The following is a 24160-nucleotide window of genomic DNA, read 5'->3' as shown; positions in this document are numbered from 1 at the left end:
TGGTGCACGAGCGCTGCGCGCGGCTGGCCCCGCCCACCTGCATCAGCACCTACGCCAAGTCCCGCCGGGAGGCCGCCGTGAGTGGGCCCACGCCCGTCCGTCAGCCTGTCCGTCAGCCTGTCTGTCACCCGCCTGTCCACCTGTCCATCACCCGCCTGTCCGTCACCCTCCTGCCCGGCTGCCTGTCCGTCACTCGCCCGTCTGCCTGCCTGTCCGTCCATCTGTCCACTCACCCACCCGTCCACCTGTCCGTCCACCTGCCCGCCCGTCCCTCTGTCCATGCCTGCTGCCCTGCCCCCCCCCAGCCACCTCCCTGCACCTGTCGGCCTGGCTGTCCGTCCGTCCGTCCACCCTCCCACCCCCACCCCCCCGCCTGGGGTGACGCAGGGTGACGCAGGGTGACGCAGGGTGACGTGGGGTGACAGGGGGTGACACGGGGTGACAGAGGGTGATGGGGTGATGCAGGGTGACGAGGTGACGTGGAGTGACGCGGGGTGACAGGGGGTGACGGGGTGACACGGGGTGACGCGGGGTGACGTGGGGTGACAGGGGGTGACATGGGGTGACACAGGGTGACGCGGGGTGACGCGGGGACGCGGGGTAACGCGGGGTGACAGGGGGTGACCCGGGGTGACGTGGGTGACACAGGCTGATGCAGGGTGACAGGGTGATGCGGGGGTGACGAGTGGGACGTGGAGTGACGCAGGGTGACACGGGGTGACGCGGGGTGATGCGGGGTGACGGGGGGTGACGCGGGGTGACGCGGGGTGACACGGGGTGATGCGGGGGTGACGGGGGGTGACGGGGGGTGACGTGGGGTGACGGGGTGACGCGGGGTGATGCCGGGTAACACGGGGTGACCTGGGGTGACGCGGGGTGACGCGGGGTGACAGGGGGTGACACGGGGTGACGCCGGGGCCTCGCGCAGGTCCAGGCCCACGTGTGGGTGAGGGGCGGCTGCGGCGCCAGCCGGTGCGGGCAGTGCCAGCGGAAGATCAGGAGCTTCCAGAGCCTGACGGGGCTGCACTGCGTCCTGGTGCCACCTGAAGGTGGGGTGACCCTGTCCCCCCGGCCCCCCCGGCCCCCCCGGGCCCCCCCGGGCCCCCCCGGCCCCCTCACCCCGCTCTCCCCCCAGGTCCACGACGAGTGCCTGCCCCTCGTGCCCCCCGCCTGCGACTGTGGGGTCCTGCGGGACCACGTCCTGCCCCCGCCGCCATCTACCCCGTCCTGCTGGTGAGTGGGGCCGGGGGGGGGGGCCGGGGGGCTGCGGGTGCCCACGGGGGGGGCTTGCCCCCCCCCCAGCCCCCCCCTCCTGAGCCGGGGCTGGCAGGAGCGGCAGGACAGCCAGCGCGACGGCAGCGCGACGCCGGCCGAGGAGACGCCGCAGCTCTTCACCGCGGCCGAGGGCCAGGCGCTGCGGGTGAGCTGGGGACCCCCGGCCCCCCCCGGGTCCCCCCGTGCCCCCCCCGGGTCCCCCCCCGCACCCCCCCGGGTCCCCATCGCCGGGGCCAGCCTCACACCCCCACCCCCCCGCCCCAGGTGAGCCCCGTGCCCGGCACCCACCCGCTCCTCGTCTTCGTCAACCCAAGAGCGGAGGGAAGCAGGGGGAGAGGTAAGGGGGGCCCCGGGGGGGGCCGGGGGGGCTCGTTCTGGCAGTCCTGGGGGGGGGGGGGGCGGCTGCCTGGCCCCCCCGGGCCCCCCCCAGCTCCCCTCTCCCCCCAGGGTGCTGGCGCAAGTTCCAGTATCTGCTGAACCCCCGGCAGGTTTATAACCTGCAGCAGGGCGGGCCCCGCCGCCGGGTGAGTGGGGCTGGGGGGGGCACGGGGGGCTGGGGGGGGCACGGGGGGGGCCCAGCCCTGCCCTGACCCCCCCCTACCCCCCCCCCCAGGCTCAATTTCTTCCGGGACGTGCCAGATTTTCGGATCCTGGTGTGCGGCGGGGACGGCACCGTGGGCTGGATCCTGGATGCCATCGGTGGGTGCTGCCCCCCCAGACCCCTCCCGACACCCCCTGCTCCCCCCAGACCCCTCCCGACCCCCCCTGCCCCCTCTGCTCCCCCCAGGCCCCGCCTGACCCCTCTGGCCCCCCGACCCCTCTGCCCCCCCCAGCCCCCCTGCCCCCTCTGCTCTCCTCAGACCCCCCTGACCCCTCTGCCCCGCCCAGATCCCCCCCGACGCCCCCTGCCCCCTCAGTCCCCCCGACCCCTCTGCTCCCCCCAGACCCCCCCTGCCCCCCTCAGCCCCCCCGCCCCCTCAGTCCCCCCGACCCCCCCTGCCCCCAGTCCCCCCGACCCCCCTGCCCCCCCAGCCCCCCCTGACCCCTCTGCCCCCCTCTCCCTGCAGACAAGGCCAACCTGCCCCACCGCCCCCCCGTGGCCGTGCTGCCCCTGGGGACCGGCAACGACCTGGCCCGCTGCCTGCGCTGGGGGGGAGGTGAGTGGGCCGGGCGGGGGGCAGCCCCCAGCCCCACGGCACCCACGGCAACCCACGACCCCCCTCCCCCCGCCGCAGGCTACGCGGGCGAGGACCTGGTGCGGGTGCTGCGGGAGCTGGAGGCCGGCAGCCCGGTGTGGATGGACCGCTGGCGGCTGGAGGTGCTGCCCCGCGACCCCCCCGCCGCCGCCGCCGACCCCGTCCCCTACGACATCATCAACAACTACTTCTCCGTGGGGGTGGTGCGTGGGGCGGGGGGCGGCGGGGGGCGGCGGGGGGCTCTGCCACCCCCTCACCCCCCTCCCTTGCCCCCCAGGACGCCTCCATCGCCCACCGCTTCCACCTCATGCGGGAGAAGTACCCTGAGAAGTTCAACAGCAGGTGGGGGGCGGGCCACGGTGTCCCCACGGTGTCCCCCATGTCCCCCCGCCTCCCCCCCCGCCAGCGTCCCTCCACATCCCTCCGTGTCCCCACAGGGTCCCCATGGTGTCCCCCCATGTCCCACGGTGTCCCCACGGTGTCCTCCCATGTCCCAAAGGGTCCCCCCAGTGTCCCCCCATGTCCCCCTCCCTCCCCCCACATCCCTGCAGGGTCCCCACGGTGTCCCCCCATGTCCCACAGTGTCCCCACAGTGTCCCCCCATGTCCCAAGGGTCCCCACGGTGTCCCCCCGTGTCCCTCTGCCTCCCCCCACATCCCCACAGTGTCCCACAGTGTCCCCCATGTCCCAAAGGGTCCCCACAGTGTCCCCCCGTGTCCCTCTGCCTCCCCCCATGTCCCCACAGTGTCCTCACAGTGGCCCCCCATGTTCTCTCCTTGTCCCTCAGATCCCCACGTGTGCCCCTGCGTCCCCCGCGGTGTCCCCCTGTGCCCCCCACGTTGTCCCCCCACGTCATCCCCCCCCATCATACCCTGTGTCCCCCCACAGTGTCCTGTTACGTCCCCCGGAGTCCCCCCCATCCCCCTGCGTCCCCCCCACATCCCTCCATGGTGTCCCCGTGCGTCCCCCCACGTCCCCCCACATCCCCCGCGTCCCCCCCCGTGCCCCCCGTGCCCCCCAGGATGAAGAACAAGCTCTGGTACCTGGAGTTCGCCACCTCGGAGACCATCTCGGCCACCTGCAAGCGGCTCACGGAGTGCCTGAGCGTGGAGGTGGGGGGGCCCCGGGGCGGGGGGGCCCTGGGCTCGCGCGGGGGGGGGGGGGGGGTCCTGCCGCCCTGCCCTGACACCCGCCCGGCGCAGTGCGGCGGGACCCCGCTGGCGCTGGGCGGGGGGCTGGCGGGGGTGGCGGTGCTCAACATCCCCAGCACCCACGGCGGCTCCAACCTCTGGGGCGAGACGAGGCGTGTGAGTGGGGTGCCCGCGGGGGGGCTGCCCCCCACCATCACCGACCCCGAGACCCTCAAGAGCTGCGTGCAGGGTGCGTGGGGGTGAGGGACCCCCCCTCCCTGCTCCTTCTGACCCCCCCCACCACACCCTGAACCCCCTCCTGCCCCCCCAGACCTGGGTGACCAGCGGCTGGAGGTGGTGGGGCTGGAGGGGGTGCTGGAGATGGGTGCGTGGGGTGAGGGACCCCCCTCCCTGCTCCTTCCCCACACCCCCCACCGCACCCTGACCCCCCCCCCCGCCCCCCCAGACCTGGGTGACCGGCGGCTGGAGGTGGTGGGGCTGGAGGGGTGCTGGAGATGGGGCAGATCTACACCGGGCTGAAGAGCGCGGGCAGGCGGCTGGCGACCTGCTCGGAGATCACCCTGCGGTGAGGGGGGGGCCGGGGGGCCGGGGGGGGCCGGGGGGGGCCAGGCCCGGCAGCCGTCGAACCGCGGGGGGGGGGGGGGTCTTGCAGGACGCTGAAGCCCCTGCCCATTGCAGTTGATGGGGAGCCCTGGATGCAGCCGCCCTGCACAGTATGTGGACCCCCTCCCCACCTCGGGGACCCCCCAGGGTGTGGGGGTCCCCCCGGGGTGTGGGGTCCCCCCCGGGGTGTGGGGTCCCCCCCAGGGTGTGAGGGCCCCCCTGGGGTGTGGGGGTCCCCCCGGCCCCCCAGCCCCGGCCTCTCCCCCGCAGATCAGGATCACCCACAAGAACCAGACGCCGATGCTGATGGCCGCGCCGCCGCGCTCCGCCGGCTTCTTCGGCCTCAGGAAGGGGCCCCTCGAGGGCTGAGGGGCCGGGGGGCGAGGGGGGGCCCCCCCCTGCCGCCCCCGGGGACACAGACCGACCCCCCCGTGTGTCCCCGGCAGGGATGGGGTCAGCTCTGCCCTTCCCCCCCCCCAGGGGTGCTGTGCCAAGGGGCTGGGGGCTGCGCGACCCCCCCCTCCCCCGCGTGGTGGCCGGAGCCCCCTGCCCTGCTGGGCCCCCCCCTATTTATTCCCCCCCCATTTCAAGTGCCTCTGGCAGTAATAAAGCCGATGGTGAGACGCTGGCTGTGCTGAGGGTGGGGGTGGGGGGCCCGCCGGACCCCAGCGCCGCACCCGGACCCCCAACCCCCCCTGACCCCCCCGGACACAACGAGGCGGAGGCACCGCTGAGCTGAGCCTTTAATGGTGGTGGTGGTGAGAGCGGGGCCCCCCCCGCGTCCCCCCCCGTGCGGGGCGGGGGGTCCTAGGCAGTGCTGGCGCGGAGCAGGGGGCTGCTCTCCCCGCAGGGACCCCCCCCCAGGGCCCGGCGCAGCAGCAGCCGCAGGGCAGCGCCGGGGGGCAGCCAGCGCCGGGGCCGGGGGGCCGGGGGGGCCGCGGGCAGCGTCGGGCCGAGCTTTCGCGCGCCTGCGGGCAGAGAGTGGGCGAGGGTCAGCGGCGGGCGAGCGCGGGGGGCCCCCCGACCCCCCTGACCCCCCCCCTGACCTGTAGGCGTAGGCTGCGGCGCCCAGGGCGGCGGCGATGAGCCCAGCCCCAGGAGCAGCGTGGTTCTGCCGGCGGCCGGGGCAGCGCCTGCGGGCACAGCGGCTCAGCCACCCGCAGCCCCCCGGGACCCCCCCCGGGACACCCCCCGGCCCCGCGCCCACCTCCGACGGCCAGGCGGGTGCTGGCCACGGCCAGGCTGCTGCCGCTGGCCAGGGAGACGTTGAGGCAGTAGAGGCCGGACTGGTTGAAGTCCTGGCGCAGGACGAGCTGGCAGCCGGGCGCCGGCGCCACGGCCGAGCAGCTCTGCGTCTGCGCCGTCCGGCACTCGGCGTCCGCCACCACGGTGCAGACCTCCTCGGGCAGGCTGCGGGCGGGGGGGGGTCAGCGGCCGTGCCCCCGGCCCCCGGCCCCCCGCCCGCTGCCCGCTGCCCTCACCTCCCCTCGCACGTCACCGTCAGCTCCACGCTGCTCCCGCCGCCCTCCGGCTCCACCGGCACCACCTGCACGATGGCCACGCTCTCGATGCCCTCTGCAACGGGACGTGGCGTCGGCGCGGGCTCGGCCCCCGACCCCCTCCCGGACCCCCCGGACCCCCGGACCCCCCGGACCCCCTGGCCCGGCACTCACGGACAATGTCCAGCTGGGTGGAGAAGGTGCCGTAGCGGTACAGGATGCAGCCGCTGGACCTCAGCCGCCGGCGCCTGGCGCTTCACCAGCACCACCGGCTCGGCCGTGCCAGCAGCGAGGGACACGGCCATGGCTTCCACGGTGGCTCCGGCCGTGGCTTCCACCAGGGATCCAGCTGTGGCTCCAGCTGTGGGCTCAGCCGTGGCTCCAGCTGTGGCTCCAGCCGTGGCTTCCACCAGGGATCCAGCTGTGGCTCCAGCTGTGGCTTCCACCAGGGACCCAGCCGTGGGCTCTGCCGTGGGCTCGGCCGCGGCTCCGGCTGCCGCCACATCTGCAGGGGGCAGGGAAGAGGCTGGGGAAGGGCCAGGGCCACCGAGCCCTCAGGGCCCCCCCCCAGCCATGGCCCGGCACCCCCCGCCCCGGGGCAGCACCCACCTGCAGCCACCGTTCCCTCCGCGGGGGCCGAGGTGGGGAGCAGGGGGTCCGCAGGCGCCGCGGCCGAGATGGCAGCGGGTGCCGTACCCACGGCTCCGCCGTCGGCGGCCGCCGGGGTGCTGAGCGCCAGGAGCACGGGCTCGGTGACGGCGACGTCCGAGGGCTCGGTGATGGCGACGTCCGAGGGCTCGGTCGCCGATCCCGCCGTGGGCTCCGCCGGCGAGCCGGAGGCTGCGGGTGCTGCGGGCAGAGCGAGGATGGAGGGGGCACCCCCGGGACCCCCGGCACCCGCAGCGCGGGCAGCTCCGTGCTCCCTTACCGGTGCTGGGCGCCGCAGCGGCGCTGGGCGTGGTGCCGGTGGGCGGCGTGGCCGTGGGTCCCGCCGACGGCGGCGGGGCGGTGGTGGGGTCCACGGCGGGCGCCGCGGAGGGTGCCGCAGGGGCTGAGCGGGATGGCGGCCTGCAGCACCAGGCGGGCGGCGAAGGAGCCGGTCTCCAGGTAGGTGTGGGTGACGGTGGGGCTGCGGGAGATGAGGGTCCCGCTCCCGTCCCCGAAGTCCCACGAGTAGGAGATGTCGGCGTCGCGCAGGTAGCGGCTGGGGTCGTGCAGCCGCACGGCGAAGGCCACGGCGCGGTTACGCACGAAGCGCCCGGCGCCCTGCGCCGCGCTCTGCACCTGCGTCACGTCGTCCACCGCGAAGGGCACCTGGTCTGGGGGGGGAGGGGACACGGGGCACCGTCAGCTCGCCCACCCACCCCCCCGCGCCCCCCGCCCGGCCCCGGCACCCACCGGTGATGCTGAACTGGGAGCTGGCGCGGCCGATGGGGACGAACTTCTGGCGGCCGCGGTAGTGGTAGACGACGACCTCCATGGTGTAGGAGCCCAGCGGCACGCCGGCCGTGCCCACCGTCAGCCGCGACGCCGCGCCGTCCACCACCTGCCAGTACCGGCCTGCGGGACCGGGGGGTCAGGCGCCGCCGCGGGGACCCCCGAAACCCCGCGCGGTCACTGCCGGCCTCACCCCACGTCCACCAGACGTAGACGAATTTTCCACGCTTGCCCCCGGCGCCGGGGGGAAATGGCTGCCCGTCGGGGAAGACGCCGTCGGCACCCTCGGCCGGCTGCTCCGGGAAGACGGGCTCGCCCTGGGCGACGCGGGTGCCTGCGGGGAGCGGAGGGTGAGCGGGGCGCGGGGCGGGGGGCCGGGGGCCGGGGCCGGGCGGGCGCGCACCGTTGACGGTGCAGTTCTGGCTCCAGACGACGCGGCCGTCGGGCAGCAGCGCCTGCGTGCCGGGGAAGCGGAGGGCGATGGAGAAGGTGGCCTCGGCGCCCGCCATGGTGGGAGCGTCGTTGCTGATGTCGAAGGTGACGTCGCCGCCTGCCAGGCACGCGGACGGCGGCTCAGGGACGGCGCCGAGGGCCAGCGCCGGTCCCCGCCACCGGCCCGGCACCCACCTCGCCAGCAGTCCCGCTGCCGCGGCGTCCCCCTCCTGCCACGGCCGGTACAGCCCCGCGTCCCAGCTCCGGAACGGCGCCGGCCGCCCGCGCCAGGGCTGGCTCCGGCCACGGCTCCGGCCGCCGGCTCCTGCGGGAGAGGGGCGAGAGGGCGCGGGCGGCACCCGGAGCGGTCGCCAACGGCCCCGACGCGCCGCGGAGCCCCCCCGGGACGCGCTGCCACCCCCGCGCGGCACCCAGCCGGGTCCCCCCGACGGCGGGGGGCCCTCGGGGACCCCGGGGGCCACGTGACGGGCTCGGGCCAAGCCACGCGCGGGGCAAAGCCCATCACATGGCGGCGAGCGCGGCCCAAAGCCGCTTCATGTGACTCTCAGCTGAGCCGGCGCCGGCAGCCCCAGGCAGGATGGGGAGAGGGACCCCCCCACAGCCCCCCGCTCTCCGGGGCTGCAGGGTCCCCTTGGTGTCCCCCCATTCATAGGGGCTTCCCCCCCACGTCCTCCCATTCTCAGGGGGCTGCGGGGTCCCCTCTGTCTCCCCCCATTCACAGGGGCTGCGGGGTCCCCCCCCATGTCCCCTCACTCTCTGGGGGCTGCGGGGTCCCCTCGGTCTCCCCCCATTCATAGGGGCTCCCCCCATCTCCCCTCACTCTCCGTGGGCTGCGGGGTCCCCTCGGTGTCCCCCCATTCATAGGGGCTTCCCCCCCATGTCCTCCCATTCTCAAGGGGCTGCGGGGTCCCCCCGGTCTCCCCCCATTCACAGGGGCTCCCCCCACAGCCCCCTGCTCTCTGGGGTCCCCTCTGTGTCCCCTCGCTCTCAGACAGGGTTCCCCCGTTTCCAGGCAGCGTGGGGGTCCCCCCACCCCATTTACAACATCTGCACAGAGGGACAGGGACCCCCTGCATCCCACCCCGAACCCGGAGGGCCGTATGTCCCCCCCCCTCCACGTCCCGCAGAGCAATGGGGACCCCGCAACGAACCCCCCCACCCCCGGCCTCCAAGCAGCCCCCGCCCAGGGGATTAGCAGGGTCTAATCCTGCTCCCCGCGTGATTTGGCTTTGGGGGGCGGGGGTCCGCTCCCACTGATGAACCCCATAATTTGCGGGGTGCTGGGGATGGTCCCGGCCGGCGAGGGGGCTCGCGGGATCCGGGGGGCTGCCCGAGCTGCCCCCCGGATCCCGCGAGCCCCCTCGCCGGCCGGGACCATCCCAATTGCTCCTGTGTTGGGCTCTGGGTGCTGCCCGGACCCCCCAGGACCCCCCCCCAAACCCCACTTACGACGCTGAGCCATAGCCAAGACCAGGAGGGTCCCCAAGACCGCGATCACCCCGAGCGCCCGCATGCTCCCGCCGTCTCCCCGCCGCGTTCGGGCGCAGAGAGAGGCGAAGGGGCCGGGGCCGGGGGGCTATGAAGGGGGTCTGGTTTGCATAACCCCACCCCAAAAACGAGGGGGCACCCATAGGCCCCCCCTCCCCAAGCTGAGTTGCGTGGGGACACGTGTGCGCACGTGTGCGCGGGCCTCCGGTCACACGCTCCGGCGGTGCCTCGGGGGGTGGGGGATCGGGGGGTGCTTCATGGGGGCGTGGAGACCCCCCACCAGCTCGGGGAGGGGGATGGGGGGTGCTTCCCCCCCCCCCCAGCACCATCCCAGGGGCGCGGATTTGGCCCCCACACACTGGGGACGGGATGGGGACCCCCCCACCCACCAGCCCGGGGCACCCTGCTGCCTGGGACAGGGAGCAGGCGCTGGGGGGGACCCCGATCGCACACCCGGGGACCCCCCCCTGCACACCCGGGGACCCCCCGTCCTACAAGCGCTGGGGGACCCTGAGCCCCCCTCCCGGGACCCGCACCCTGCACACCCGGGGTCCTGCCCCTCTCCGGGACCCCCACCCTGCACACCCAGCGACTCCCGTCCTGCAAACACGGGGGGGACCCCGAGCCCCCCCCCGGCACCCCCACCCTGCACACCTGGGGACCCCCCGTCCTGCAAACGCTGGGGGACCCTGAGCCCCCCCCCCACGACCCACACCCTGCAGACGCGGGGGGACCCCGATCCCACAGACCCACGGGGACCCCGAGCTCTCCCCCGGGACCCCCACCCTGCAGACGCGGGGGCACCCCGAGCCCCCGCCCCCCCGGGACCCCCAGCCCGCAGACGCGGGGGGACCCTGACACCCCCCTGCCACCCCCTCCACGCGGACGCGGGGGACCCCGATGCTGCAAACACGGGGACCCAGAGCCCCTCCCCGGGCGGGAGGGGGTCCCCGTGTCGTGTCGTGTCGTGTCGTGTCCCCCCCGTGCCCAGCAGCCGCGGGGGACTCTGTGCGCGGGACCGTGCCCGGGCAGCCCCCCCCTCCCCCGTTCCCCCGCCGGCTCCGGGGCTCGCGCCTGTCCCTTTAAGGGCTGTCCCGCGCCGCCCGTCGCGTCACGGCGAGCCGGGCCAATGGGGCGGCGCGGGGGGGGCGTGGCCAGCGGAAGGCGGGAAGCGGCGCGGGCGGGGCCGCCGGGACTTTTGCGGCGCGCGGGGGGGAAGCGGCGGCCGCGATCGTTCCACCGCCGCGCGCCCAGGAACCCCCCCCCCCCCCCGGGAACCCCGGGGACCCCTCCCCCCCCCGGGACACCCCCCCCGGACCCCTCCCCCCCCCCGACCCCATTCCCCCGCTCTCCCTCGCCCCCCCCAGGGGCTCCCCCCGGGGCTCCCCCTCCCCCCCCCCCGGGGCTCCCCCTCCCCCCCACACCCGGGGCTCCCCCTCCCCCCCCCCCGGGCCCCCCCCGCCCCCCCCCATGGAGAACTTCCAGAAGGTGGAGAAGATCGGGGAGGGCACCTACGGCGTCGTCTACAAAGCCCGGAACAAGGTCACGGGCGAGGTGGTGGCGCTGAAGAAAATCCGCCTGGACACGTGAGGGGGGGGGACACCGGGGTGGGGGGGGGGGGGGGTGTGCAGGGGGAGGGGGGCACCGGGGCTGACACCCCCCTCCCCCCCCGCAGGGAGACCGAGGGCGTCCCCAGCACGGCCATCCGGGAGATCTCCCTGCTGAAGGAGCTCAACCACCCCAACATCGTCAAGTGAGGGGGGGCCCGGGACCCCCGAGCCGGGGGGATGGGGAAGGGGGGGACGTGGGGGGCCGGGGACCCCCGAGCGATGGGGCTGGGGGGGGCTCTGCGGAGCTGTGCTGCAGCCCCAGCTCTGCCCCGGGGGGCCGTGGCTGGGGCCGGGGGGGGCCCTGTGGCTTTGGGGGGCGGGGGGGGGGGGTGACCATGGGGTGTCCCGTGGCTGTGGGGAGCAGGGGCATGGGGGGTCCCCGTGACCGTGGGGTGTCCGGTGGCTGCGTCACCCCGTGGATGTGGGGAGCCCCATCAGCATCCCATGGCTATGGGGACCCTGTGGTCTTGGGGACCCCCGTGGCCGTGGGGAGCTGTGACCGTGGGGACCCCCATGGCCATAGGGACCCCGTGGCTGTGGGGAGCTGTGAGCACGGGGTGTCCCATGGCTGTGGGGACCCCGTGACCGTGGGGTGTCCCATGGCTGTGGGGACCCGTGGCCATGCCAAGCCCCATGGCCGTGGGGAGCGGTGGTCATGGGGAGCAGTGCTCATGCCAAGCTCTGTGGCTGTGGGGACCCCGTGGCCATGGGGAGCTGTGAACATGGGGTGTCCCATGGCTGTGGGGACCCTGTGGTCTTGGGGACCCCTGTGGCCACAGGGAGCTCTGACCATGGGGTGTCCCATGGCTGCGGGGAGCTGTGACCGTGGGGAGTTGTGACTATGGGGACCCCCATGACCATGGGGAGCTGTGACCGTGGGGTGTCCCATGGCCCTGGGGAGCTGTGGCCACGGGGAGCTGTGACCGTGGGGACCCCGTGGCCATGGGAGCGGTGGTCTCGGGGACCCCCATGGCCATGGGGAGCAGTGCTCATGCCAAGCCCCATGGCTGTGGAGCCCCATGGCCATGGGGAGCTGTGAACGTGGGGTGCCCCATGGCTGTGGACCCCCATGGCCGTGGTCACCCTGTGGTGGTGGGGACCCCCTCAGCACCCCGTGGGGAGCTGTGGCCGTGTCCACCGTGGCGGTGGGGACCCTGTGGCCGTGGGAGCTGTGGCCTTGGGTACCCCCATGGCCGTGGGGAGCTGTGAATGTGGGGACCCCCATTACCGTGGGGACCCCGTGGCCATGGGAGCTGTGGCCTTGGGGACCCTCGTGGCCATGGGGAGCTGTGAACGTTGGGTGCCCCATGGCTGTGGAGCCCCGTGGCCATGGGGAGCTGTGAACGTTGGGTGCCCCATGGCTGTGGAGCCCCATGGCCATGTCCCCATGGCGGTGGGGACCCCGCGGCCCCCCCCCGGCGCGGGCCCAGGCGTGCGGCTCCCGCAGGCTGCTGGACGTGATCCACACGGAGAACAAGCTCTACCTGGTCTTCGAGTTCCTGCACCAGGACCTGAAGAAGTTCATGGACTCGGCCTCGGTCGGGGGCATCGCGCTGCCCCTCATCAAGGTGGGGGGCGCGGGCGGGGGGGGGGGACGACAGACACGGCCCCGCGGGGGGGTCCCGTCCCCCGCTGACCCCCCTGCTCCCCGCAGAGCTACCTGTTCCAGCTGCTGCAGGGCCTGGCCTTCTGCCACGCGCACCGCGTCCTGCACCGCGACCTCAAGCCCCAGAACCTGCTCATCAACGCCGACGGCGCCATCAAGCTCGCCGACTTCGGCCTGGCCCGCGCCTTCGGGGTGCCCGTCCGCACCTACACGCACGAGGTCGGGGGGGTTTAGGGGGTGCGGGGCCGGGCTGGGGGGCACCCCACGCCCATGGCGTGCCCCACCCCCACCCTGTCCCCGCGCAGGTGGTGACGCTCTGGTACCGAGCCCCCGAGATCCTGCTGGGCTGCAAGTACTACTCGACGGCCGTCGACATCTGGAGCCTGGGCTGCATCTTCGCCGAGATGGTGGGTGGGCGCGGGGCGAGGGGCGCGGGGCCGGACCCCCCCATCCCAGGATGCGCCGGGAGGTTCCATCCCGTCGCCGCCCGGGGAAGAAAGCGGCTTTGTGGGCGCCGTGGGGCCGGCGTCACGCGGGCGGGGGACGGTCACGAGGCCGCTGGCGCGTGGGCTCACGGGAGCCGGCGTGTGACGCCGACTCTGCGACCCCCACGGCGGTCACTGCCGGGGGTGCGTGGGGGGTCCCCAGTGCCGCCATCCCCTTGTGTGTGTCCCCCCCCCACCTCCAGATCACCCGGCGCGCGCTCTTCCCCGGCGACTCGGAGATCGACCAGCTCTTCCGCATCTTCCGCACGCTGGGGACGCCGGACGAGGGGGCCTGGCCCGGTGTCACCGCCATGCCCGACTACAAGCCCAGCTTCCCCAAGTGGGCCCGGCAGGACCTGGCCAAGGTGGTGCCGCCGCTCGACGAGGAGGGACGGAGGCTGCTGGCGGTGAGCTGGGTGGGGGGGGGTGGTGGTGGTGAGGGGGCGGTGCGGGGAACCCCCCGCACCGCCCCCTCACCACCCACCCCCCCCCAGCAAATGCTCCTTTACGACCCCAACAAGCGCATCTCGGCCAAGGCGGCGCTGGGACACCCCTTCTTCCGCGATGTCACCCGCGCCGTCCCCCACCTGCGCCTCTGAGACCACCCCCCCCCCCCCAGGGATAGCAGGGGGGGTCCCTGCCATGGCACAGGGACCCCCACCTCTGGTGGGCTTTTGGCCCTCGGTGGGGGGGAAGGGCTGCGCCTTCACGCCCTTCTGCCCCTCCCCCAGTCCCCGGGAGGGGGGGGGGTGTTTTACCCGAGGGGGGGTGGGGGCAGGGGGGCCCCCCCGCTGCCGTGTTTTTCCCCCTTCCCCCCCCCGCGTTTTCCTCGTGACTTTTGTAATTTCGGCCGTTTCCTACCCGGTGTCGGACTCGGTTTGTGGGGGGGGGGCGGGGGGGTGGGTCAGCGTCACCCCCCGAGGGGCCTCCCCCCCCCCTTGCCCCCCCCCCCCCCCCCCATTCCGCTTCCCAGCCTGTACGGACCCGCGGGGCTGTGCCCCAGCCCCGCCCCAAGCTGCCAGGCCCCGCCCACAGCCGCAAAGCCCCGCCCACAGCCGCGACACCACCCCCTCCGCCACAAAAGCACGCCCATCGGTGGCCGCACCCAGCTGCGATTGGCCGGGCCCCGCCCCCAGGGGCGGGGCGCTGCCGCGTGCGGGCAGAGCGGAGCCGCCGCCAGGCGCTGGGGTCAGGGGTCGAGGCGGCTCCCGTGGGTCCCCGCCCTGCCGCTGCCCGGCGGGCTGTCAATCGTGGGCTGAGCCGCTGGTGATTGGCCGCGGGGTACCGCCCCGAGTCAGCGTCACTCATCGCGGCGCTGGTCTCGGGTTGGTCGGGCCGGGCTTCTTCTGCCCTGTGATACGGCGATGCGGCAGTCTTCCGCGTTCTGATTGGCCCCTGCGGCTGCGGGGGTCCTCCCCCTTAGGTCACCTTATTTGTTGTTGGTGCCGCCCCCCGAGACACGGTGCTTCCCGTTGGCCTCTCGGTCCGTCACTCATCCCAAGCCTTGCCTCCTTCATGACGTTCCCGTCGACCATTGGCCGATTGCACTCCTCACCCCTATTGGCCGGGCCGCTGCCCATCCGCCCTCTCACCGCAGCCGATTGGCTTCGCTACACGGGGCGGGCCGCTGTCCCTCTTCCCTCCTCTCCCATTGGCCCACCCTAGAGGAAGAGGCGAGCCCGCCGCCCCGCTGCGCGCCGTCGATTGGCGGAAGCGCCCCTTAATCCCGCCCGCGCCAGGAGGGTTTGGTTGAGCCCCTGTTTGTGCGCTCGGGGGCCGCGACGGGAGGGCCGGGCCCGGCGCTGAGGTACCGGGGCGGGGGGGTGGCGGGGCCGGGGGAGGGCGGGCCGCGGGGGGCCGGGCCGCGGGGCTCCGCTCCCCCCCCGGGCCGGGGCCGCCTCGCCCGTCGCGGCCTGGCTCCCCCCGGGGCGTTCGGCCCCGCCTGGCGCGTCCCGGCCCCGCGCGGGCCCTTCCCGGGCCGGGGGCGTGAAGGGAGTGGGTGTTCTCCGGTGTCGCCGCGCCGGGGCCCGGCGGGTGCTGGGGCTGCGGGGGACCCGGGCGGGCGGGACAGGCCACGGCTTCGCCGTCGCCCGGTTCTGCCCCCCCCCCCCCCCCCGGGGCTCCCGGGCCTCTCCCGGCCGGGCCCCGGCACCGGGGCGGATCTGCGGACGCGGCTGCTGCCCTGTCCCCGCCGCGCCGGGCCCGGCCGGACCCTCCCAGCCCGGGCAGCGCTCGGGCACCGGAGCCGGGGCCTCCTGCGGGGCGGGGGAGCTTCGCCGGGGTGGCCGCGGGCGTCTGCCGGGGCTGTCGTGACCCCGGGGGGCCTCCGCCCGTCCCTCCCCCGGGGCGAGGAGCCGGCTGTGTCGTGGGCCGAGCGCGGCTGCCAGGCCCTGGGGTCGGTGCCGTCCCCGGGGGGAGCTCGCCGGCGGCTCCCGGTCACCGGAGCCGGCTGAGGAGGGAAGCCGGGCGGCGGGAGCCGCGGGACGGCGCCCGGCGGTGTGTCCCGGCTCGCCTCCGCTCCGTCACCGGGACCCCCGCGGCGGCTCCTGCCCGGCGTGGCCGTGCCCGAGGGGGGGAGACGCGAGGACGGAGCCCCCAGCCCCGGCGTAAGCCCGGCCGAAGCCGCGGGGCCGTTTCCCCAGCAAACCCCGGCGCTCCCGGTAGCCGGTGGCTTCGTGGCGCGGCGGTGGCTTTGCCCAGGGGCTGGCGCAGGGGGCAGCTCCCACCTCGCCCTTCCGAGGAGGAGGAGGAGGAGGAGACCGGGCGATGCCGGGGGTCTGCAGGCGGCCAGGATCCACGGGCCTTGCGGCTGTTCTTGAGGTCCTGGCAAAGGCGACTCGGGGTCGGAGATGGGCGGCTGCCGGCGGCGCGGCGTGAGGCCGGGCGCCCGGTGGAGCCACGCTCGGGGGTCCCAGCGGGTCCCTGCCCACCGGGACGGGCCCCGTGGGAGCTGGACCCCGCTGCCCGCGGGTGCCTGGCAGCTCCTCCCGTACAAATGAGCCCGGGGTCGGCTCCGGCGCTCGCCGCAGAGCAGGACGCCGGGCCCGGCTGTCGTGGACCCCGGCGAGCGGGCGGCGGGGGTCTGTCGGCGCGGCGGTGCCGATGCCCACGGTGTGAGCGGCTCCCTCCAGTCGTGGGGCTGCGGCCGGGGTCTGGGCGAGGGCCCACGGGGAGCCAGGGCTGCCCCGAGACGGCCCCGGGCGCAGCGCGGGGGCCACGGAGAGCGGCTCCTGTGCCGGGCTGAGCCAGCGAGGCGGCTCCGTTCCCAGAGCCGATTCCCGCAGTGGCTGCTCCGGAGCTCGGCGCCGTTGGCCGGGGAAGGAGCCGGGCTCGCCGGCGGGGAAGGGCGAGCTGCAGGCGCTGCCTGGCCGGGCTCGCACCGGGGCTGGGCGGCCGTGCGGTGCTGGGGGAGCGGCCGCCGGGCTCTGCCTCGGGGTTCTGGGGTGGCTGAGCCGAAAGGAGCCCCGCGCTGCCGCTGGAGTACGGTCTGCAGTGCTGGGTCCAGTGCTGGGCGCCCCGGGTCAAGAGAGATGAGGAGCTGCCGGGGAGAGCCCAGCGCAGGGCTGCGAGGATGAGGAGGGGACTGGAGCATCTCTGCTATGAGGAGAGGCTGAGGGAGCTGGGCTTGTTCAGCCTGGAGAAGAGAAGGCTGAGAGGGGACCTTAGAAATGCCTCTAAATATCTGCAGGGTGGGGGTCAGGAGGACGGGGCCAGACTCTTTCCAGTGGTCCCCAGCGACAGGACAAGGGGCACCGGGCACAAACTGGAACAGAGGAAGCTCCAGCTGAACCCGAGGAAGAACTTCTTCCCTCTGAGGGTGACGGAGCCCTGGCCCAGGCTGCCCAGGGAGGCTGTGGAGTCTCCTTCTCTGGAGATATTCCAGCCCCGCCTGGCCGCGGTGCTGTGCCCCCTGCTCTGGGTGACCCTGCTTGGGCAGGGGGTTGGGCTGGGGGACCCACAGAGGGCCCTGCCAACCCCTGCCATGCTGGGGTTCCGGGGTTCTGTCCCGCTCCCTGCTCCGGCCTCCTCGGGGGCTGCGTCGCTGCCGGGCGGGGGGTTCTGCGGGAGCAGTGGTGAGGTCTCCCACCCTGCCCCTGAGCCGCTGACGGGGGCGAGGCTGGGGCTGAGCCCTCGCTCTCCCGAGCAGAGCCGGAGGAGGAGGAAGAGGAAGAGGCAGAGGCAGCATTCCTGTGCCCGGGCGAGCACCGCGCCAGTGGGGCTGTGTTCCCAGGGCGATGCCCCTTCTGCCGGGGGCTCCGGGGATGGCCGGGCCGGGGGGTCCGTGCCGTGCGAGCGCCGTCGTCAGAGAGTGTTTCCTGCCGGGCTTGTCCGGCTTTGGCCCTGCCCCCGTGCCCAGGCCTCGGGGAAGGGGAACCGGCAGCCAACAACTTCCCGCTGTTGGTGCTGGGCTCTGCGGTCCCCGTCCTGCCGCCTGCCCGGCCACGCCGGTGCCGACAAATCCCTGCCGCAGCTCCGGGACCTGGGGTCCGGGCAGTGCGAGGGAGGGGTTCGCACCCACACAGCACCCCAAATCCTGCTGCCCCCGCTGCCTCGGGGTGCGCGAGGCTGCCCGGTGACCCGGGGCTTTGTCCCCTCTCTGCGTGGTGTCCCGGGGGGGCCCTGTGCTTGGTCCTGGAGCCCTGCCGCTCCCGTCTGGTGCCCAAAGCAACGCCAGGACGGGGCGGGGGGGCTCCCCGAGCAGGGCTGAGAGCGCGGAGGCAGAGCCAGGGCGTGTTTTCGCCAGCCGTGCTCCCGGCCGGGACGCAGCTGGAGCTGTCGTGGCGTCTCCTGGGCTGCTGCGTCAATCCGAGCGGTCCCGGCCCGGAGCCCTCGGCCGCCCCGTCCCCGCTGCTCCGCCGGCGTGGCGTGTGCCGGCGTGGCGTGTGCCGGCGCGGGGGCTGCTCGCCGCACCGGCACCGGGAGGACCGGGGAGTGCTGACTCACTCCCAGCCGGCGCGGCCGCGGGCTCCCACTTGGCTGCTGCCGGCCGGCTCGCCGCTCCCTGAAGCCCCTCTGGGACAGAGCCGGAGCGCGGGGGGCTCTGGGCCACGTGCTGCGGCGGGACGCGTGGGGGGAGACCCCGCAGAGCCCCGTGACGAGGGCCACGCCGCGGCGCGGGGCCGGGGGAGTCCTGCCCAGCAGAGCCCGGGGGGCCGGGGGGTGTCGTGCCGTGCGTGCTGGGCGCGCCGACGGCTCTCTCCTCCCTGCAGAGCAGCCGAGCGCGTCGCAGCCCAGCGCCCCGCGCCCAGCCCCCTGCCCCGCGCAGAGCCCCCGGCGCCTTCCCGGCTCTCCCGCTTCGCCGGCGCGCGGCGCCCGCAGCACCCGGGCCATGACCAGCCGAGGAGCCGCCAGGCCGAACGGGCAGTCCCAAGCCAGTAAGATCTGTCAGTTCAAACTGGTGCTGCTGGGCGAGTCGGCGGTGGGCAAATCCAGCCTGGTGCTGCGCTTCGTCAAGGGCCAGTTCCACGAGTACCAGGAGAGCACCATCGGCGGTGAGTCCGGCGCCGAGGCGCCCGCGGCCCCGTCGCCCCGCTCGCGCTCCCCTTCGCTCCCAGCCCTGCGGCCGCGCTGCGTGGTCCGGGCGCTCCCCGTGCGAGCCGGGCCCCGCACCTCGTCCTGAGGCCTCGCGGCGGTGGGTGGTGACGTCTCGGTGGGCGCGGGGGGCCCTCGGCGCGGGAGCCCTCATCCCCCCCGGTGAGCACGCCGCTCGCGTGGAGCGGGTGGGATTTCTCCCCGGGAAGCTGGGCTGAGGGGCTCGGCTGTCGGGCTCCCCCACCCAGCCGGCTGCGGGGTCGGGCTGCGCCGGGGTCCGTGTCCCTTCTGGGGCCGGGCTGGGGGTGTGGGGAGGGTCCCCCCCCTGCCCCGTGCGGGGTGGCCGACGCGAAGCTGACGCCATCTTTCCTCCCACCAGCGGCGTTCCTGACACAGTCCGTGTGCCTGGACGACACGACGGTCAAGTTTGAGATCTGGGACACGGCCGGGCAGGAGCGGTACCACAGCCTGGCGCCCATGTACTACCGGGGCGCTCAGGCTGCCATCGTGGTCTACGACATCACCAACCAGGTAGGGCCCCGCGGCTAACGGCACGGCGCAGGGGTGCTGGCGCCCGCGGGCTCTCCCGGGGGCCGGCGGCTCACGCCGCGGCGGGGGTCCCCTCGACGGCGCCCGCCTCGCAGCGCGGGACGAGCCTCGCGTTCCCCGCTCTGCTCCAGGAGACGTTTGCGCGGGCCAAGACCTGGGTGAAGGAGCTGCAGAGGCAGGCCAGCCCCAGCATCGTCATCGCCCTCGCCGGCAACAAGGCCGACCTGGCCAGCAAGCGCATGGTGGAGTACGAAGTAAGTGTCGGCCCGCGGCTCCTCCGCGCCGGAGCGAGCTCCCGCAGCCTCACCCGGCCGCTCGCGTCCCGTGCAGGAGGCGCAGGCCTACGCAGATGACAACAGCCTCCTGTTCATGGAGACGTCGGCCAAGACGGCGATGAACGTGAACGACCTCTTCCTGGCCATCGGTGAGGCTCCGGCGGGCGGAGGGGCTCTGGGGAGGGGGGGGGATGCAGCTCCGGGGAAAGCCCCCTCCTCGCCCTCCCCGGGGGAGCGGGGCTGTGCCGCAGGGAGGGTCCCCGTCCCACTCCCCCCCCCCAGCGCCGCCATCTCGCCCGTCTCCCCACCCCCCCCAGCCAAGAAGCTGCCGAAGAGCGAGCCGCAGAGCACGGGCGCGGCGGCGGGCCGCAGCCGAGGCGTGGACCTGCACGAGCAGAGCCAGCAGAACAGGAGCCAGTGTTGTAGCAACTAACGGGCAGCCCCGCGCCGAGGGAGAGCTGAGCTGCCCCCGCCGCCCCCGTCCAGCCCCCCGGCACGCTGAGACGCCCCTCGGCACCGACCCCGGAGCTCCTCTAACCGCACTTTTTAACGCTTCGAAGGCACCGCCCGCCCCGCGCCGCAGAACCGCGCCGGCGGGGCCTTCACCTCCGGAAGGCGAAGAAACTCTTCCTCACTTCGTATTGTAGGCGCAGCCCGCGGCCTCGCGCTCCGGCCCCTCCATCCTCCTCCTCCTCCCTCGCGGCGCCGGGGGCCCGGCCGCGCTCTCCTCCTGCAGAGGCTCGCGGCGTGGCGGGGCCGCGGGGCCGGGGCGCAGCGGGAGGCACCGGGGCACCCCGGGCGCACCCATGGATTTCGCTCTGGTTTTGTTTTTGTTCTTTTCCCTGCTCTGCGGCTGTCGGGGGAGGGAAGCTGCAGTGTCCCTCGTTTCTTCCTCGGTGGCCTTTCTCGTGCCGGGGGATCGGAAGTGCCTGGGGGGGGTTTTAGGGGGAAGCGGGGCGACGGCCGGACCCCCATCGCCGCGGGCGCCCCTTCCCCCCGGCCCCACCTGCCCCGGGGAGCGCTCGCACCCATGGGCGATGCCGACGCGCTTGCGCCGGCGGGGACGAAGCCGTCGATCCCTCCTCCTCCTCCTCCTCCGCGGGCTTCGCGCCTCAGTCGTGGCGACGTCGCGGCGGGACGGCCTCGGCCTGCTCGGTCCCGTCGGCCCCGCGTGGCTGCCGGGGCTGGGGAGAGCCGTGAGGCTCTGGGTGCCATCGCTCGCTCCCAGCAGCCGGGTCGGGGTCCCCACAGAGACACCCCCCCCCCTCCAGGGACAGGCAGGTGGCACCCGTGGGTGCTGCGTGGGGACCCCCCAGCTTCCCCCCTGGGGAGGGGGGGGGTCTTGCTTTGGGGTGGGGGGCTCTGGGGGTGGAGGGACCCCTCTCGTATGAAGCCTCCCGAGGGCGGGGGCAGATGAACCCCGTCCCCACCCCCCCAGCAGCCCCCCCCGGGCCCCTCTGCCTTCGCCTGCACCCCCTGGCAGAGCCTCGCGCCGCGGCGTGGGCAACGGTTGTGTCTTCTCCGGGGCTGGGGGCCGGCTGGCAGACCCCCTCCTCCCCTCCTCCTCTCCACCAGGGGTGGGGGCTCGCGGGGGTGGGGACCCCCTTCTCCCCCCCCACCGATGACCCAAACCCCTCGCCCGGGCGATGCCGCCATCTTCCAGCCAAAACCCTGGACCAAATGGGGACACTGCAGCTTTCCTCGCTCTCTCTTCTGCTTCTTCTCTGATTATAATTATTATTATTATTATTTTTCTCTTTTTTGGGGGTTATTTTTTGTTTGTTTTTTTTGGGTGGTTTTTGTTTGGTTTTTTTTTTTGGCGTTGAGAAAGCTCCTCCATCGCATCGAAATAACAATCATGGTAACAGAACTCGACCGCTGATTTACCGATGTATTTAATGTAAGTAAAACCGAACGACGAACAAAGGAAAGGAAAAATAAAAAAACCACAACTTTGTGTACTCGGGGATGGGTTTGGGGGGGGGGATGGGCTTGAGCCCCACTTTCCCCGGCTGTTGGCATCGGGCAGGAGCCGGAGCCGTCGCGGCGCGACGGCTCCGGCTCCTGCCCGATGCCAACAGCCGGTGCGAGACCCCAGCCCTGCCCTGATACCGCCTATCGGAGCGGCCAGCCGGGCGGCGGCCCCCGCGTCTTGACCGCGCTGGCCCTTTAAATCCAGCCGGCGTTGCCCCTTTAAGCGCCCCCCCCCCCCCCCCCCGTTGCCCCTTTAAGGTGGGCCCCACTGTTAGGGGGGAAAGCCACGCCCACGCGTCCTCTGCGGGTCCCGGAGGAGGCGTGGTGGGCGGGTCCCGGAGGGGGCGTGGCGGACGGGTTGGCCCCCCTCGAGGCCACGCCCATCGCCCCTCTCTTAAAGAGGCAGAGACCGGCGGGCCTTCGCGTTACCGGAGACGCAACGCAGGTGCGCGGCGGAGCGGACCGGGACCGCGGCGGGGGGGTGGGCTCCGCTCCGAGGGGGCGGGGTCCTGCTGCTCGCTTCCCCCGGGGCCGGGCGGGCGGCTGTCCCGGTAGCGGTGCCCGGTAACGGTTCCCGCTCCCGCCCAGGTCCCGCCGCGATGCTGCAGCTCCGGGCCCTCGCCGGGCGCAGGTAGGACCCCCCCCACGCCCCCTCCCCCGGGGCTCCCCGCGGACCCCGGTGCCCCCCGCCGGTCTCAGCTCCGCTCTCCCGCAGGCTCCTGCCGCTGCCGCCGCCCCGCCGCGCCTGCTCCCGGCCCCCCCCCGGTATCCCGGCGGCGGGGGGGGGCCGGGGGGCGGCCCCGGTGCTGGCGGCGTTGCTGGGTCTCGGAGCCGTCCTGGCCTACGGGGAGCGGCGGCGGCGGGTGAGCGGCGGCGGGGGGGGGGGGGGCACCGCCGGGTCCTTCCCTGGGGCGAGGGCTGAGTCCCGGGGGGGGGGGGACACAACACCGCCGGGTCCTTCCCTGGGGGGGGAGGGTGGGGGGTGCCGGGTCCCCCCTCCCGGCCCCGGGTCCCGGCTGTGGGGGGAGACCTCGCGGGGAGGGGGGCCTGGGGGTCTCCCCGCTGACGGGGCCGCGGTCCCGCAGGGCGCGCAGGCGGCCCAGGCCCCCCCCGCCCCCCAGTACCCCCTGTACACGCGGGAGGAGGTGGGGCGGCACCGCTCCCCCCACGACCGCGTCTGGGTGACCCACGGCACCGAGGTCTTCGACGTCACCGACTTCGTGGAGCTGCACCCGGGGGGGCCCGAGAAGCTGCTGCTGGCGGCCGGGGGGGCCCTGGAGCCCTTCTGGGCCCTCTACGCCGTCCACAGCCAGCCCCACGTCCTGGAGCTGCTGCGCGAGTACAAGGTCGGGGAGCTGCGCCCCGAGGAAGCGCCGCCGGCCGCCGCCGCCGCCCAGGACCCCTTCGCCGGGGACCCCCCCCGGCACCCCGGCCTGCGCGTCAACAGCCAGAAGCCGTTCAACGCCGAGCCGCCGGCCGAGCTGCTGGCCGAGCGCTTCCTGACGCCCAACGAGCTCTTCTTCACCCGCAACCACCTGCCCGTGCCGGCGGTGGACGCCGGCTCGTACCGGCTGCGGGTGGAGGGGCCGGGGGGCCGCGAGCTCGTGCTGTCGCTGCCCGAGCTGCGCAGCCGCTTCCCCAAGCACGAGGTGACGGCCACGCTGCAGTGCGCCGGCAACCGCCGGGCCGAGATGAGCCGCGTGCGCCCCGTCAAGGGGCTGCCGTGGGACGTCGGGGCCATCAGCACGGCGCGCTGGGGCGGCGCGCGGCTGCGCGACGTCCTGCTCCACGCCGGCTTCGAGGAGCAGCGCCAGGGCGAGTGGCACGTCTGCTTCGAGGGGCTGGACACCGACGCCGGCGGGGCTCCCTACGGCGCGTCCATCCCCTATGCCCGCGCCGTCAGCCCGGCCGCCGACGTGCTGCTGGCCTACGAGATGAACGGCGAGGAGCTGCCGCGCGACCACGGCTTCCCCCTGCGCGTGGTGGTCCCCGGCGTGGTGGGCGCCCGCAGCGTCAAGTGGCTGCGGCGCGTGGCCGTCAGCCCGGCCGAGAGCCCCAGCCACTGGCAGCAGAACGACTACAAGGGCTTCTCCCCCGGTGTGGACTGGGACACGGTGGACTTCGCGGCGGCGCCGGCCATCCAGGAGCTGCCGGTGCAGTCGGCCATCACGCAGCCGCGGCCCGGGGCAGCGGTGCCGGCGGGGGAGCTGACGGTGAAGGGCTACGCCTGGAGCGGGGGCGGGCGGCCGGTGGTGCGGGTGGACGTCTCGCTGGACGGCGGCCGGAGCTGGCGCGTGGCGCAGCTGGCGGGCGAGCGGCCGGCGCTGGGCCGCGCCTGGGCCTGGGTGCTGTGGGAGCTGCGGGCGCCGGTGGCGGCGGGCGCCGAGCTGGAGATCGTCTGCAAGGCGGTGGACAGCAGCTACAACGTCCAGCCCGACACCGTCGCGCCCATCTGGAACCTGCGCGGGGTCCTCAGCAACGCCTGGCACCGCGTCCGTGTCACCGTCGAGCCCTGAGCCGCCGCCGTCCCCCCCCCCCCCCCCACCCCGCGCGCGCGCCCGCATCCGCCGCGGCGCGAAGGTCACCGCGTTTTACAGCCGCCGAGGTGTGAAAGTGGCTCCATAAAGATTGCGCAGCTCGACGGACTCGGCGCTTCCCGGGGCAGCGCGGGGACACGGGGGGGGGGACAGAGACACGGCGGGGTCATGGGGGGACCCACACAGCCCCCAGGGAGCCGCTGCCCCTCTGGCCCCCGGTAACCCCGGGACCCTGTGGGACCCCCTGACCCTGTATGACCCCAGCCCCATGGGACCCCGTGGGACCCCGGGACCTTAAGTGACTCCCTGACCCTATACGACCCCGACCCTATGGGACCCCCTGACCCCATATGACCCCGACCCTATGGGATTCGTGCCGTGACCCCGTAGCCCCCGGGACCCCCCCTCCGCCTCCCCACGGGACCCCCCCAGCCCTCCTGTTCCCTACGGACCCCCGGCCCTGCGGCCTCCCCCTCGGGGGGGGTCCCGG

General features: G+C 74.8%; 5 protein-coding genes across 5 annotated transcripts in view; 4 read left to right on the top strand and 1 right to left on the bottom strand.

Annotated features, from left to right (window-relative positions):
- Positions 1-4740, top strand: part of DGKA (diacylglycerol kinase alpha) — a 6121-nt gene extending 1381 nt beyond the window's left edge. Inside the window, 18 exon segments of the mRNA XM_075445730.1 lie at positions 3-77; positions 929-1033; positions 1035-1049; positions 1136-1208; positions 1211-1233; positions 1331-1420; positions 1540-1612; positions 1723-1792; positions 1883-1974; positions 2343-2432; positions 2511-2674; positions 2749-2813; positions 3493-3583; positions 3674-3851; positions 3933-3986; positions 4106-4187; positions 4275-4335; positions 4496-4740. Coding sequence (XP_075301845.1) covers positions 3-77; positions 929-1033; positions 1035-1049; positions 1136-1208; positions 1211-1233; positions 1331-1420; positions 1540-1612; positions 1723-1792; positions 1883-1974; positions 2343-2432; positions 2511-2674; positions 2749-2813; positions 3493-3583; positions 3674-3851; positions 3933-3986; positions 4106-4187; positions 4275-4335; positions 4496-4594 — 1500 coding nt within the window. The 3' untranslated portion in view covers positions 4595-4740.
- Positions 4741-4811: 71 nt separating this feature from the next.
- On the bottom strand, positions 4812-9145 carry PMEL (premelanosome protein). Its single transcript, XM_075445729.1, is given in 16 exon segments — positions 4812-4821; positions 5272-5314; positions 5317-5358; positions 5433-5635; positions 5707-5800; positions 5899-5953; positions 5955-6229; positions 6334-6573; positions 6653-6761; positions 6763-7043; positions 7123-7284; positions 7355-7495; positions 7565-7711; positions 7789-7819; positions 7821-7918; positions 9064-9145. Coding segments are annotated over 16 exon segments (1995 nt in total). The 5' UTR covers positions 9128-9145.
- Positions 9146-10572: 1427 nt separating this feature from the next.
- On the top strand, positions 10573-13663 carry CDK2 (cyclin dependent kinase 2). Its single transcript, XM_075445573.1, has 7 exons — positions 10573-10688; positions 10778-10855; positions 12160-12280; positions 12367-12537; positions 12624-12725; positions 13007-13210; positions 13298-13663. Exons 1-7 carry the CDS (start codon positions 10573-10575, stop codon positions 13400-13402), a joined length of 897 nt encoding a protein of 298 aa, XP_075301688.1. The 3' UTR covers positions 13403-13663.
- A 4355-nt stretch (positions 13664-18018) lies between these two features.
- Positions 18019-21116, top strand: RAB5B (RAB5B, member RAS oncogene family). The gene is made up of 5 exons (XM_075445574.1): positions 18019-18295; positions 18715-18866; positions 19016-19138; positions 19215-19308; positions 19477-21116. Exons 1-5 carry the CDS (start codon positions 18133-18135, stop codon positions 19590-19592), a joined length of 648 nt encoding a protein of 215 aa, XP_075301689.1. The 5' UTR covers positions 18019-18132; the 3' UTR covers positions 19593-21116.
- Positions 21117-21508: 392 nt separating this feature from the next.
- SUOX (sulfite oxidase) lies at positions 21509-23770 on the top strand. The gene is made up of 4 exons (XM_075445572.1): positions 21509-21578; positions 21722-21764; positions 21849-21996; positions 22219-23770. Exons 2-4 carry the CDS (start codon positions 21733-21735, stop codon positions 23647-23649), a joined length of 1611 nt encoding a protein of 536 aa, XP_075301687.1. The 5' UTR covers positions 21509-21578; positions 21722-21732; the 3' UTR covers positions 23650-23770.
- Positions 23771-24160: the final 390 nt, after the last annotated feature.

The sequence above is a fragment of the Opisthocomus hoazin genome, chromosome 32, assembly GCF_030867145.1.
Source record: "Opisthocomus hoazin isolate bOpiHoa1 chromosome 32, bOpiHoa1.hap1, whole genome shotgun sequence".
In the NCBI taxonomy this organism is placed as follows: domain Eukaryota; kingdom Metazoa; phylum Chordata; class Aves; order Opisthocomiformes; family Opisthocomidae; genus Opisthocomus; species Opisthocomus hoazin.
The sequence above is the reverse complement of the archived record's forward strand: the minus strand, read 5'-3'. Positions and strand labels throughout refer to the sequence as shown.